The sequence below is a fragment of the Bubalus kerabau genome, chromosome 4 (assembly GCF_029407905.1).
Source record: "Bubalus kerabau isolate K-KA32 ecotype Philippines breed swamp buffalo chromosome 4, PCC_UOA_SB_1v2, whole genome shotgun sequence".
Taxonomy (NCBI): Eukaryota; Metazoa; Chordata; class Mammalia; order Artiodactyla; family Bovidae; genus Bubalus; species Bubalus kerabau.
This window is the reverse complement of record NC_073627.1, coordinates 669857-685269: the sequence shown is the minus strand read 5'-3', so window position 1 is coordinate 685269 and position 15413 is coordinate 669857. Positions and strand designations below refer to the sequence as shown.

The following is a 15413-nucleotide window of genomic DNA, read 5'->3' as shown; positions in this document are numbered from 1 at the left end:
TACATAATACTTTAAGGCATGTGGGCTGCAGCTTTAGTGGCACTTGATGTCCTTCCTACCAAAGTCTTTTGCAGATAAAATATTTCCTTAATAAAATGCTTTTGGAAAATGAAAAGCCCTAACAAAATTCAACGCTTGGGATCATTAGACCTCTTCTAAATATTTCACCCCTAGGTTTAAATTTTATACGTTCTCTTATTCTCTTGCTTTCTCTTTTTGTCCCCACGTCCCTGCTACCTTGCTTTTACTGCTGTCAGTATTTGGTCCTTCAACCCAGTCACAACAATCTCTGTCATCTCTTTTACAACCCCTTGTGTATACAGTAAACGTTAAAGCAGATCTTATTGTATACTCTTGAAAGTACACTTTTCTCCAACTGTAGTTCAGTGTAAAGGCTCTTGGACTACTTTCTTCTGGATGTTTTCATACTATAGACAAACAGGTTATTTCTCCTGGCTTATTTTCAGTGTTCCAGCTTAAATTTTAGAGCTAATTCAATAAGATGGGGCTTCCCAGGTGGCACGAGTGTTAAGAACCCGCCTGGCAAAGCAGGAGAAGCAAGGGGGTTCAATCCCTGAGTTGAGAAGATCCCCTGGAGCAGAGCATGGCAATGCACCGCAGTATTCTTGCCTAGAGAATCCCATGGACAGAGGAGCCTGGTGGGCTACAGTCCATGGGGTTGCAAAGAGCTGGACATTACTGAAGCAACTTCAGTTCAGTTCAGTCGCTCAGTCATGTCCAACTCTTTGCAACCCAATGGACTGCAGCAAGCCAGGCCTCCCTGTCCATCACCAACTCCTGGAGCTTGCTCAAACTCATGTTCATTGAGTCGGTGATGCCATCCATCCATCTTATCCTCTGGGGTCCCCTTCTCCTCCCACCTGCAATCTTTCCCAGCATCAGGGTCTTTTCCAATGAGTCAGTTCTTCCCATCAGGTGGCCAAAGTATTGGAGTTTCAGCTTCAGCATCAGTCCTTCCAATGAATATTCAGGACTGATTTGCTTTAGGATGGACTGGTTGGATCTCCTTGCAGTCCAAGAACTCTCAAGAGTCTTCTCCAACACCACAGTTGAAAAGCATCAATTCTTAGGTGCTCAGCTTTCTTTACAGTCCAATCCTCACATCCATACATGACTACTGGAAAAACTATAGCTTTGACTAGATGGAACTTTGTTGGCAACGTAATGTCTCTGCTTTTTAATATGCGGTCTAGGTTGGTCATAACTTTTCTTCCAAGGAGCAAGAGACGCACAATGAATATACCTCAACTTCTTCATCACTATACAAATATAAAATTATAGACAGCAAAAAGCTGACACCGCACATAATCATAGAAACAAACCTGAAACTTCATTCCCCAGTGTATCATAAAAGGTTTTTATTTCATCTACATGCTTGAATGAACTTTTCACATAAGGCACTGTTAAAACAGTATTTGCAAAAGTACCTGTCATACTGTGTGTGCATTAGAAGGAGAGAATATGCTGCTTGCAGAGACTTCAACCTCCTCTTCATAAAGAATTCTAATTTCCACGATTCATTTGCTATATAGTTACTTGAAAGTTCATTTGTGTTAAGGGTTCAAAAACTGGAAGAAGCTTTTTCTACTTAAAAAGATCAATTTAACTGTATTTTTTTTAATCTAAAATTCCTTGATGGCCTTCATTTCAATGTCAAAAGCCAACATCTTGCCACCTCCACTGTTGAGCACTCTGAGGAAATCCTGACTGTGGGAAGTTCTGTGCCAAGACCCTCCCTTACTTCACTGTTTCCGTGGCTGATTTGCTTGCTAACGAGAAACACCCCGGCGTTTGGCTGCTCTTTTGCCTTCCTCCCCCTGGGGGAGAGCGGGGTGTTCAGGTGTTCACAGCCATCTTGACTTCAGCGCCCTCTTCTGGTATAGTTTTAACTGAAATTTTTAAAGGGCAAGCTACCACTCCTTTTAAATCTTCTCTTTTTATATTTAAATTTAATTTCAGCTAATATAAAATTAATGCTAGTGTTTATCCCATGAGTGAAAAACTACATGAAATAAATGTATAATGTCACTTCTGACTATAACTGACACCCTGCATAAATAAGAAAAGGCACAGAACAGTCATACGACCACAACGAGCCTCTTCCAACTGAGTTCAGAGGACCTAAGTTCAAAGACTATTGCTTTCTCAAACATCTACACATAGAAAAAAGGGAGTCTGCACACTTGAAAGATAACAGTCCTCAAACTTAAGTCAAATACTAAATATTCACTCACTTTCCTGATTTTCATGCTATTCCAAAATTAGCATTTTATAATTTAACTTTCTAATCCCTATCAACCTAAATATAAGAACTTTACTTAAAATAGTTGATAGGCATTAAGGGCAATGAAGAGTGAGAGTGGAGATCCTATTTCACAAAGCCTTAGGTTCCTACTGGAGACCTGACCGTGGTGCGGCCATGCTGTGGGGCACTTTGTTACTGTTTTCAGTCACTAAGTCGTGTCTCATTGTGACCCCATGAACTGCAATACACCAGGATCCTCTGTCCTCCACTACCTCCCAGAGTTTGCTCAAATTAATGTCCATTGAGTCAGACAGATGAACTATCTCATCCTCTGCTGTCTTCTTCTCCTTTTGCCTTCAAGCTTTCCAAGCATCGGGGTCTTTCCAAAGAGTCAACTCTTTGCAATAGGTGGCCAAAGTATTGGAGCTTTAGCTTCATCATCAGTCTATCCAATGAATATTTGGAATTGATTTCCTTTTTATCTCCTCGCTGTCCAAGGGACTCTCAAGAGTCTTCTTCACCACCACAGTTTGAAAGAACATAATTTGATTTCGGTATTGACCATCTGGCGATGCCCACGTGTAAGGTCATCTCTGGGCTTGTTGGAAAAGGGTGTTTGGTGTGACCAGTGTGTTCTCGTGACAAAACTCTGTTGGCCCTGCTTTATTCTGTACTCCAAGGGCAAATGTGCCTGTTATTCTGGGTAACCCCTGCCTTTCTACTTTTGCATTCCAATTCCCTGTGATGAAAAGAACATCTTTTGGTGTTAGTTCTCAAAAGTGTTGTAGGTCTTCATAGAACTGGTCAACTTCAGCTTCTTCAGCATCAGTGGCTGGGGCATATTTGGATCACTGTAATGTTGAACAGTTTGCCTTGGAAAAGAATCAAGATCATTCTGTCATTTTTGAGGTTGCACCCAATACTGCATTTCAGACTCTCTTGTTGACTACGAGGGGTACTCCATTTCTTCTATGGGATTCTTGCCCACAGTAGACATAATGGTCCTCAGAAATAAATTCACTCATTCCCATCCATTCTAGTTCACTGATTCCTAAAATGTCAATATTCACTGTTGCCATTTCCTGCTTGACCATGTCCAATGATTTATGGACCTAACAATTCAAGGTTCTTATATAATACTGTTCTTTACAGCATCTAGCTTTACTTTCACCACCAGACACATCCACAACTGAACATCATTCCCACTTTCGCTCAACTGCTTCGTTCTTTCTAGAGCTATTGCCCTCCACTCTTCCCTAGTAGCAGAATGGACAACTTAGCGACCTATGGGGCTCACCTTCCAGTGTCATATCTTATTGCCTTTTCATACTGTTTGTGGGGTTCTCATGGCAAGAATACTGGAGTGGGTTGCCATTTCCTCCTCCGTAGACCACATTTTGTAACAACTCTTCACCATGACCCGTCTGTCTTGGGTGGCTCATAGCCTCATTGGGTTATGCAAGCCCCTTCACCACAACAAGGCTATGATCAATGAAGAGGCTGTGGAATACTACTCAGCCATAAAAATGGATGGACTATACATACACTCAAAAACTTGGATGGATCTCAAATACGTGGTGAGAGAGAAAAAGTTATCTTTAAAAGGTCACAAACAATATGGTTCTATTGTGTGTTATTTTCAAAAGGACAAAATTACAGAGATGGAGAGCAGACTAGTGGTTGCCAGGGTTACACAGGGAGGCAGGACCATGAGTGTAACTATACAGGGTAGCACAAAAAAAGGTCTTCACGTGATGGAACAGTTCTGTATCTCGATTGTGCTGGTGGTTCCGTGAATCCACACACAGTAAAATGACATAGAATTACACACAGTCATTGAACCAAAGCCAACTTCCTCGTCTCGATATTGCACGATGGTTACGGGAGGTGCAACCGGTGCGGGAAACAGTACACGGGGCCACCCTGCACCATCTGTCTTTGCAGCATCAGTGGCTCTGCAGCAACTGGAGCTAAAGAGTAAGAAACATCACTGCAACTGCTCCCTATTTAAAAGTCTTGGCAATAGGAAAACCTGGATTAAAGATCCAAATTCTTGTCCAACTCTACTAATGATTATCAATGTCACCCTGAGCCTCAGTTTGTTTTTTTTTTTAATCCTTTCTAGAATATAAAATACCCATATACCTTTCCTCCCCCAAATTTATTATACCAAACAAAATAATGTCTATAAAACTCCAAAGAATACACAGATTATAGCTTAGGACAGATAAAAGAGAAGGAGCATGGCCTTTCAGGTCAGAAAGACTTCACTTCAAAACCACAGTCCAGTTCTGGACAGTCTCTGTGCTAAGCAAGTTACTTAATCTCACTCATCACCGTAAAATTGGAATGGTATTACAATGTGGTTAAACAAACTATTTCAGAGGGTCTGACCCAGAGAAAATTCTGAATAAATATTATTATCCTTATTAACTATTTTTCCAAAAAAAAAGTTTAATTACCATAAAATCTATTTAATGAAAACTCTTCAGAAAAAAAGGAAAGTGTAGAAGGTTCAATCAGTCATGTATCAATTTGCCTTTTTCAGGACAGTCAGCATCTATTCAACAGGGCTTTTTGGTTGCTGAATTACTTCACAGGGGAAGTATTAATATAATAAATATCTATAGATGCCCCAAACTCCTGTTTGTATTAATTTCTTAAATTAATGACACTCTTAGCTAGAGTTTAAGAATCTTGCAGCTGTATGAAAAATATCCACTGTTATAATGATTGAGTTTGACTTACATATTACATGTAGCACAAATCTCTTTCAGTTGCTAAGACTACTATTTGATTTCACTTTCTCCATTTACCTCATTATATTTTTTTAGTGTAAAAAATGTGAGTTTCCTATATGATGAATATTTCAAAAGCACAAGAAAAATCTTTATTTTATGGAAGTTTTCCTGTTATGCCAAATACAGCTTATGTTCAGGTAATGAACAGACTTACTCATGGCCCCTGGCTTGACAATCCTCACTATCCAGAACACAACACCAAACTCAGAAATGAACTCTCTGAACTGAGAGTCTGTGTAGTTTATTCTCAAGATGCCCTTGAGTCCTCACTCAGAATCTATTTATTAAAGCAGAACTCCAACTTTCAAATCTTATGACTCTGATTAGCTCCTGGCTTAAACAAATCAGCCATTAAAAAAAAAAAAAAACAACACACACACATTTTGGGGACAACCAGGTAAATCTGACTATGGATTGGGTTTTGGATATTAGGGAAATTATGGTCACTTTTATTAGGTTAATAATAATGCTGTGGTTATACAGTTATGATCTTATTTATTACAGATGCATACTGAAGTATTTAGGAATAAATATCATGGTATCTATAATTACTTTTAAGCAGTTCAGAAAAAAATTAATCAAGTAAATATGGCAAAAGGTGACAACCTAAGTTTCAAGAATATGAATGCTTATTATATTATTTCCCCTAGTTTCTCCTTGTAGGTTTTTCATAATAAAAAAGAATTTAAATTTTTTAACTCTATGACAAAGACTGCCTGGCTGGTTTCCCATCCCTGTGTGAGAAAGTGAAATCAGGCTCAGAAGCAGCAAGTGGAGGGAGAGGGAGGGAGGGTAGCTGCAATGAGGCCTGTTGAGAGCTGCAAGGCATGCAAGCTGATACTGACAGCAAGGGATCCTGCAGCACATCAAATGCAAACTAGGTCTGGGGCCCTGCAGAGGGAGCTGCTCGGGCACCCAGCATACAAACCAGTATAATAATTAACAAAGGCCGAGACTCTGGTCTTGTTTTTTATTACTAACTAACTGCCTAACCATGGTATTTTATCTTATATAAAAATAACCTTGCTGTACACCTGAAATTAAAGTAATACTGTAAATCAACTATACTTCAAAAAAAAAAAGTTACCAAAAGGGAAGAGGAAAAAATTATATATAATATAAAAGCAGAACTCTACAACTAGCAATATATACACATAAACTTTTGACAATATTTCCAAATGTCTACTTCAAATGAACAACTTTACATTAAATAAGCATTTCCATGTTCTTACTTATCACATAAATGGTAACAAGGAATGCATAGAATGTAATCATTGAACCATTATTGCAAGCTAACCAATTTCCCCTTTTTCCACACAGCACCGCAATGAAAACCATTCCACAGACAATTTTTTCCTTCTTTTGAAATATTTACTTGGGACAGTCTCCCAGAACTGAGATTAGTGGGTCAAAGGTACAAACATATTACCAAGCCGTATTCTGCTTCATACCCGCCCCCCTCCCCGCCACCACCGCAAGCATACACTCACTTCACTACAACCTTATCTGAGACAGTGGTTTTCTCCCCATATTGCAGAAGCAGAATCAGTACACAAAAACTGCACGTAACTAATGTATACAATCTGGTGAGTTTGGACATATATACACTTTCATGTTACTATGCTCACAATCCAGGTAACAGACCTAGCCTTCATCTCCAACCAAGGTTTCCAGGTTAAATTTTTATATTGTTAATTCAGCAGTTGTAAAATAATACCTAACTTTAAAATGCCAAGTAAAACAATTAACAAAAAATGCAACATTTTTCCATGTGCTCCTGCACCAACAACATTTACTCTTCCACAACTTTTTACAAGTCCTTTAATCTACTGGGACTTTGTATGTCTCCAAAAAATGAAAAGTATCAACCTCATTAGTACTCAAGGAGGCGAAAATTAAAGAAAGAGGTCATTTCTCACACATGAGATTGTCACAATGTCAAGACTGAGAGGTTCCAGTTAGTGAGATCACAGGAAACAGGCATTCTCACATATTGCTGATATGTAAGACGGTGAAATGAGATACAAATTTAGAATGAGAAACTAGGGTAAATAGTATAATAAGCATTCATATTCTTAAAACTCAGGTTGCCATCTTTTGCCATATTTACTTCACTAATTTTTTTCTGAACTATTTAAAAATGTGTGTATTTGAAACTAATCTGAAAGTGTCTATTTAAATTATATGTGTATTTTAACCCAGACATTCAACTTTTAAAACTCCTTCATCCAGGTATCTAACTTTTAAGACTACCACACAGAAACAAAGGCAGCAGTGAGAAACAATGTATGGTTATTACAGGGTGAATTGTGACAAACTAGAGAAGTAGAGCCACGCGAATGCCCACCACCATGGGAACAGCTGAATAAATGGTGGCTATCTACACCATGGACTATGGTATAGGAGCTGGAGCTGATGCATTATTAACTCAGTAAGATATCCATGATCTATATTGCTAAGAAAGCAAGCAATTTTGTTATGATCACATAATTCTTTTTTAATTTTTAAAGAAAAAACCCCATGTATGTATGTAATGTATTACAAGCATTTGTGCTCACTATAGAGAAAGGTGAAGAAGATGCAGCAAACTAATGACACGACCTCCTCTTAGGGGGAGAAGGGGCAGTGGGCCCCTCTATGTTATTTGACTTATTATCTGGCTTGTTAGTAACCTTTAATCGTCCATAGGTAGTAAAGATTGCACTCAGTATCTCTCAAAGGCCAGTCATCTCCAAGGTGCACAATTCTATGAAGCAAGGTTTACAGAGAGGTCACTGAATCGTCAATGAATGGTTCAATGTGTCCAATATGTTACAGAAGTCGGTAAGATTTACATTCTGTAAGGTTTACAACAAAAATAGCTAGTACTTTGAAAAAGTTTTGACACAAAAGAGCAAACAGGAAAAGAACTTTAATTTACGTTAAACACCTCAGCCCTCCTTCCCCATTTAGATAATTGAAGCATTCCATTATCCAAATCACTGAGCTGTGCAAAACCCTCACCAAGAGTGCGTGAGAACGCACACTGAACCCTTCTCCCACTCACTCCTAGACTCACTCTAGAGAATGGCAGCAATCTCGAAGAAAAGGATTTCTAGTCTATGAGCACCCAAAGAGCAAGAATCTTATTAATCAATTTCCTGACCAAAAGAAAACAGGAAAAAGCACCAAAGAGCATTCTAGTCAGTCTCTTCTAAGGAAAATCTTCTAATGAAGGGAAAAAAAAACATTGTAGGAGACAGAGGTCCAGCTTTCCAATTTATCCAAGCTTAACATTTCGATCAATGTGTGTTATGTGTTATAGTTCTTAAAATATAGCTCTCTGTTGACTGAAAATACCCACACCCTTTCCAAGGGCATTATCAGCGTTCCCACGGGAGCGGCTGCAGCGCCAGCACTCGTGAGTGGGGCCAGGCTCACGGGCACGCCCTCACGCCAGGAAAGCCACCCAGGTTAGGCACCACCACAGAGTGGGGTGTTTCATATTAAAATCACCACTGAAATCAGTACATGAAACTATCAAATCTTAAACATTACTCAATGAAATACTTCAAAATCTTCAAAGCAGAAGAGAATCTTGTTTTTAAACATACCATGCCTACAATCTTCATCAGCTTGCCCATAGTTTTTCTGTAAAATAAAAGACACAAGATAAAGTTAAGTAGTTCAAGGCCTCTTAAAACAGAGATTTTATCAAAAGGCTACAGCTTTGTTTCAAAGTTTAATCATTAATGTTGCAAATTTACTACTCACAGACCAAGGCTAACTCATGTGCTGAGGATTACACAATCCTCTCCAAGTAAACCTCACCGCATACTTCCCTAGCCATTTACTCCGTTTCTCACCTCCTCTAACCTCAAGTCTCCAGAACCCTCTACCCCATCCTCATCCTCAGCTCCTCACTCTGCTGAGTGAACGGCTGTCCTGCAGAGACTGTCCATGAGGGTCACCACCCTGACTGCCTACTTCCTGCCCCCCTCTGCCTCCCACCTGTCCCAGGTAGGGCCAGGCCTACCACCTGTGCAGATATGCTCAAGAACATCGCTCTGGCAAGCTTCTTCTATTTCTCATACATCATTAATTTTTTGTTTTCTTTCAGTTTAGTCCTATAAACAAACAAGCTCTTATTTCTCTCATCTGAAAAAACCCTTTTCTTGACTTCACGTCTCCCACTAGTTTCCATTCCTTTTGGGTGTGTGTGTGCTTCAATGGGGCAAAGCTCCTCAAGAATTGTCTGTATCATGTATTCAAATTCCTTCCATCTGATTTTCTTTTTTTTTTCTGACTTTCTCTTAAACTCTTTGTTATCAAGCTCCCACTCCCCATCCCATGTAAATCACCAGTGGCTGCCACCAGTCAGACATATTTACATGCACCCATGGAGATACACTGTCATTTTTTGTCGATTCTCAATTCTCCACGTCTATTCCAGCAATGGACATGCTGAACATCTGCTCACTTGGACAGGTTCTCCTCCTTTGACTCCCAGGACACCCTGCTCTCATGGTTTTCCTTAGCCTCATGGGTTGCTCTTCAGGATGCTTTGTTTCTTCTCCCCAACTCTTAAACCAGTGCCGTAAGACCAAGTCCTCAGTCATCTCCTCCTCTCTGTCTATACTCACTCCCTAGTGATCTAACCCAGGCCTGAGGCTCTTATCATCCACAGACCACAGACTCTGAAAGTAACATCTGCAGCCCAGACTTCACAAATGCACATCCAGCTGCTTACTCCGCGTCTCTGGCTGGGTATCTAAGTGTCATCTCAAACTCAGTGTGTCTAAAACGAACTCTTTCCCATAAAACCTGCTCCCCATCCACAGACCCTCATCTCAGTGGAAGGCAACTCCATTCTTCCAAACGCTCAGACAGAAAAAGTCAAAGTAAGTGAACTATGACTGCTCTAGATCTCTCACTCTCTGCCTTCCGTACACTAGGAAATCTGTTTCATTCTACCTTCAAATTATAGCCAGAAACAAACCACTTCTCACCACCTCCATGGTTACCATTTTGATCTAAGCCACTTCATCTCTGGCCTCAGTTCAGTTCAGTCGCTCAGTTGTGTCCGACTCTTTGCGACTCCATGAACCGCAGCACGCCAGGCCTCCCTGTCCATCACCAACTCCCGGAGTCCACCCAAACCCATGTCCATTGAGTTGGTGATGCCATCCAACCATCTCACCCTCTGTCGTCCCCTTCTCCTCCTGCCCTCAACCTTTCCTAGCATCAGGGTCTTTCAAATGAGTCAGCTCTTCGCATCAGGTGGCCAGAGTATTGGAGTTTCAGCCTCAACATTATTCCTTCCAATGAACACTCAGGACTGATCTCCTTTAGGATGGACTGGTTGGATCTCCTTGCAATCCAAAGGACTCTCAAGAGTCTTCTCCAACACCACAGTTCAAAAGCATCAATTCTTCGGCGCTCAGCCTTCTTCACAGTCCAACTCTCACATCCATACATGACCACGGGAAAAACCATAGCCTTGAATAGACGGACATTTGTTGACAAAATAATGTCTCTGCTTTTTATTGTGCTGTCTAGGTTGGTCATAACTTTCCTTTCAAGGAGTAAGCATCTTTTAATCTCTGGCCTAGATTATTCTAATAGCTTCCAAACTAGTCTCTGCATCTACTCTTAACCCTTATACTTTAAATTCTATTCTCAACAGAGACCAAATAATTCCTATTATATCAGATCACGCCACTGCCCTGCTCAAAATCCCACAAGAGTGATCTGCCTCAAGCAGAACAGAAACCAGACCTCACATTGACCTGGAGACCCCACAGGGTCTAGCCACCTTGTTGCACTCCCTCATCATGTGCTTTACTCCCACACACTGGACTCCAGAGCTGTCCCTCAAATGCAGCAGGCATGCTCCTGCCTGAGGAAGTCTGCACTGAAGTTCCCTCTGCCTGTAACTTAAAAATTGCAACCCTACCCCTACCCCAGAAACCTTCTATTTTATGTCTTTTTTCATGCAAACTGTTACCTTCTAACAATCCAAAGTGTTTACTTACTTATAATGCCTATTCTTTATTGCCTGCCCCTCCACAATAGTAGAAAAAGTACTAGGGAGGGATCTTTCTTTTTCACCAACATAAAACAAATACCTAGAACAGTGTCCACCACATAGTATGCATTCAATAAATATTTGTTGAATTGAGTGGATAGTCAAAAAATGCTATACAACAGTAAAACTTTTAGGTCTTAAAAACACAGTTGCTTGCCATCAAAGATATCCAGCAATCCCTAGCCACTTCACACAACTCCTCAGCCCAGAATTTGGTGATTTGCAGAGGGAATGACCACCAACAGTCCCCACTCAAAGAAAAAGGTCATTTAACATGGTTTACCATTGGCGTATTGACAATGTCTACTCACCAGCTGCAAAAAGGAGGCAATTCTATAAAGAAGACTCTCGATCTTGATGCTCTCTATCTCCAGCGGACAGGGCCCTGTAAAGTCGGCCACGGAGTACTGGCCAAGAGAAAGGAGGGCCTCTGTGCAGTGCTGGAGGGCCATCTCATAGTCCTGCCTCTTCAGTGATTCACATGCTTGTTCACATGACTTCTCAGCTCTTCTGTCTTCCATGACTCAGGGACAAAAATCCTAAAGACATGGAGAAAGAACAAGAGAAGGTTTCAAAAACCTATTAATTATAAATTCTAGCCCCATTCCTATCTCAGCTGGCTTAATTATCTATCTGAATAGTTACTGTCAACCAGCCTTTTGATCAAGGTCACAGCTGAGCAGCAGCTACTGATGCTACAAAATCTATACTTCTCAAGTCAGGATCACACTACCAACTATACATCAAATTTATAAATGAGACAAATTTATAAATGAAACATGATGCTGAGTATTACAAAACATAGCAAGCCATGAGGCTTCTCTTTTCTTTTATAACCAGAAGGTGGAAAAATGCTTCCTATGCAACCTCCAACTTTCAGTCTAATACTTCTGCAACTAAGGCTACAGAGAATCAAAGGCCGTATCGTGTGGGATTTTTGACCACCAATACAAAAAATTTCACAGACAAAAAAGCTGGAATCAGAAACCAAAATTCGAATCCAAGTCCACTGACTCCTGTGATCTGCTTCTGATCTACAAAAAGAGCCTACTGTCACATTAAGCTGTTTGACCACCCAGTATCCAGCCATCCCCTTTTCTGGTAATAAAAGCCCATGATTCCCCTCTGAGTCATTACCTCTCCCCCACTCTGAGGAAATGTGGCCCCTGAAGAGAGGGCTCCACCAAAAAAAGAAAAGAAAATAAAATCAAGGAGTGTCATGTGACCAGAACTGGCCAATCCGAGTCTCAAAGCCCCAAACTCAGGGATTGACTGGCTCAAGGTCAGATATGTGACCCCATAAGGACCAATGAGACATCATGAGACTTTTGCTGAGGCTTCTGGGAAAGAGGCTGGTGCTCTTTCCCGCTGAATCTAAACTCTGAGCAGCTACAGGGGGTGGATATGCTGCAGTCATTTTTCTATATGCAACGCCAGCAACTGAAGTCCATCAAGGAAAAGGCAGAGCTGAGTCACGGGGAGAACCTGAGCCCCAACAACTTCACCTGAGTCCTGAATCCAGCTTGCTGTGCCTGGACTTTGTGGTTAGGTGAGCCTAATTCAAATTTCTTTCTGGCCTAAGCCAGTTTTGGTGCTGTTTCAGGCAGCGGGAAGCTGATTGATATGTATGTGCATATCTGATTAGTACCTCACAGGATGTGAAAAACAAACTGATAGTTCTCTTACAAAACAGTGTATATATACATGATAATTAGTAACAATTAGGCCACAATTACTGATTAATAATAAAAAGTATAAAGAGAAAAATGTGGGCATTTTAATAATAACAAGTATAAAGAGAAAAAATGGAAGAAAAATGACTTAGTGTGATATGTGGTTATCTTGACTACTGAAAATATTACAAAACACTTGTTTAAATAATTTTATCATAAAGCTATTTCAGCAATAATAATAAAAGTAATAGCAAGAGCCATTTGCTGAACACATGCTGTGCCAGACGCTGCTGAGATATATAATGTATATTGTGTCATCTCATTTCCTCATAATGACCTTACAAGGTGGGTGTTATTATCATTCCCACTTACAGATAAGGAAATTGAAGCACAGAGAAGTTAAGTTGCTCAACCACAGTTATAATGTACATAAAGGGCAGGATTCAAATCCAGACATTCTGATGTAGCTCACACTTTTAGCCAGGACACTGACTGTGAGTTCTAGCGGAGCAGAAACTGAAGACACTCACTCCCCAAAGCATCAACTGTGAATATAATATAGCACTACTTTAACCCTGGAACAGTCTTAAGGACTAATTCCTACATAGTTCTGCATTATGACCAGCTAGTGATTACCATTTTTTATAAAAAGTGTGAAGACCCTCACCAACCTAAACCAATTGCATCCTTTTGTTAAGCAAAAGTTCTAGATGGTCCCCAAACTAAGGAGTATATTAATTAGCACCACTTTTCCAGAAAATGATAAAATTCACACCTTCCCCTAAAGTCAACTTTATGAGAACATTCCCATCACTAAGTTGCTTTTTACCACTTTCATAGAACAGAAATTTATTAAAAGAAAATTTTCCATTTCAGTATAATACAAAAAAAGAAAAAAAGCATGAAATGGACTTTATCAAAATTAAACATTTTTGCTCTTTAAAAAATGCTATTATATTAAAAGAATGAAAAAGAATGAAAAGCAAAGCTAAAGACTGTGAGAAAACCAATTGCAAATCACCACAACTGCAGAGAAAACCAATTGCAAATATCTGAAAAAGGATTTGTATCCAAATATACAAAGAATTCTCAAAACTCAAGAGTAAGAAAACAGCCCAATGAAAAGCTGGGCAAAAGATTTCAAAAGATACTCCACTAAGAAGATATAATGATGGCAAATAAGCACATGAAAAGATGTTCAATGGCATCAGTCATTAGAGAAACACAAATTAAAACCGTAATTAGATATTGCTGCTGCTGCTGCTGCTAAGTCACTTCAGTCGTGTCCGACTCTGTGCGACCCCATAGACGGCAGCCCACCAGGCTCCTGTCCCTGGGATTCTCCAGGCAAGAACACTGGAGTTTTTGGTTGCCATTTCCTTCTCCAATGCATGAAAGTGAAAGTGAAGTCGCTCAGTCGTGTCCGACTTTTCCAGACCCCATGGACTGCAGCGCACCAGGCTCCTCCATGCATGGGATTTTCCAGGCAAGAGTACTGGAGTGGGTTGCCATTGCCTTCTGCTGATTAGATATTACTATATACTTATTAGAATGCTGCTGCTGCTAAATCAGTTCAGTCGTGTCCGACTCTGTGTGATCCCATAAATGGCAGCCCACCAGGCTCCCCCGTCCCTGGGATTCTCAAGGCAAGAACACTGAAGTGGGTTGCCATTTCCTTCTCCAATGCAAGAAAGTGAAAAGTGAAAGTGAAGTCGCTCAGTCATGTCTGACTCTTAGTGACCCCATGGACTGCAGCCTACCAGGCTCCTCCGTCCATGGGATTTTCCAGGCAAGAGTACCATTGGAGTGGGTTGCCACTGCCTTCTCCAACCTATTAGAATGGCTAAATGAAAAATAATGGTAATGTCAGTGATGCAGAATAGCTGGAACTCTCATACATTGCTAGTATGAATATAAAATGGTACAGTCACTCTGGGAAGAGGGTTGACAGTTTCTTACAAAATTAAAAATACACTCAGTATATCATCCAGCAATCCCCTCTCCCCACAGGCAGCTACCTTAAAGAAATGAAATCTATGTTTGCACAAAAACCTGTACACAAATGTTTACAGTGTCTCTATTCAAAAACGTTAAAAAAACTGCAAACAACCCAAATGTCCTTTAGTTACTGACAATAGAAAACTACTCAGTAATAAAAAGGGACATGCTTTCAATTTATGCCATAACTTAGGTGAAGCTCAAAGAGTAAAAGAACCCAGTCTAGAAGTTTACATACTTCGTGATTCTATTTATATGACATCCTCAGAAAGATAAAACTAAAGGGGTGGAGAAAACATCAGTGGTTGCAGAGATTATAGGACGGGGACAGCTAACTAAAAGGACAGCATTAGGGAATTTTAGGGGTGGTAACACTCTGTACTCTGCCTGTACCGAAGGCTGCACGGTTACACGCTGTATTAACGGAACTGTGTCACTAAAGAAAAAGCCCATTTTACTGCTTAATTATTCTAAGAAAAAATGTTATTCATTTTTAAAATATGAATATCAATGTCACAATGGACATGGATTTTAAAAACTGCAAAGAGATAAAGAAGGGTAAGTTTGTTAATAAATGGAAAACCTGTACTTTTCCCTTCGTACATTTC

At 40.1% G+C, this 15413-nt stretch overlaps 1 protein-coding gene across 6 annotated transcripts in view; it reads right to left on the bottom strand.

Moving 5' to 3' along the window:
• Positions 1–15413, bottom strand: part of HELZ (helicase with zinc finger) — a 151022-nt gene that overhangs the window by 118503 nt on the left and 17106 nt on the right. For all 6 annotated transcript variants that reach the window (XM_055574942.1, XM_055574939.1, XM_055574941.1 and 3 more), the window contains 2 exons: positions 11446–11673; positions 8661–8697 (listed from right to left, as the gene is read on the bottom strand). In XM_055574942.1, coding sequence (XP_055430917.1) covers positions 8661–8697; positions 11446–11655 — 247 coding nt within the window. In that variant the 5' untranslated portion in view covers positions 11656–11673. The remainder of the gene's footprint in view (positions 1–8660; positions 8698–11445; positions 11674–15413) is intronic.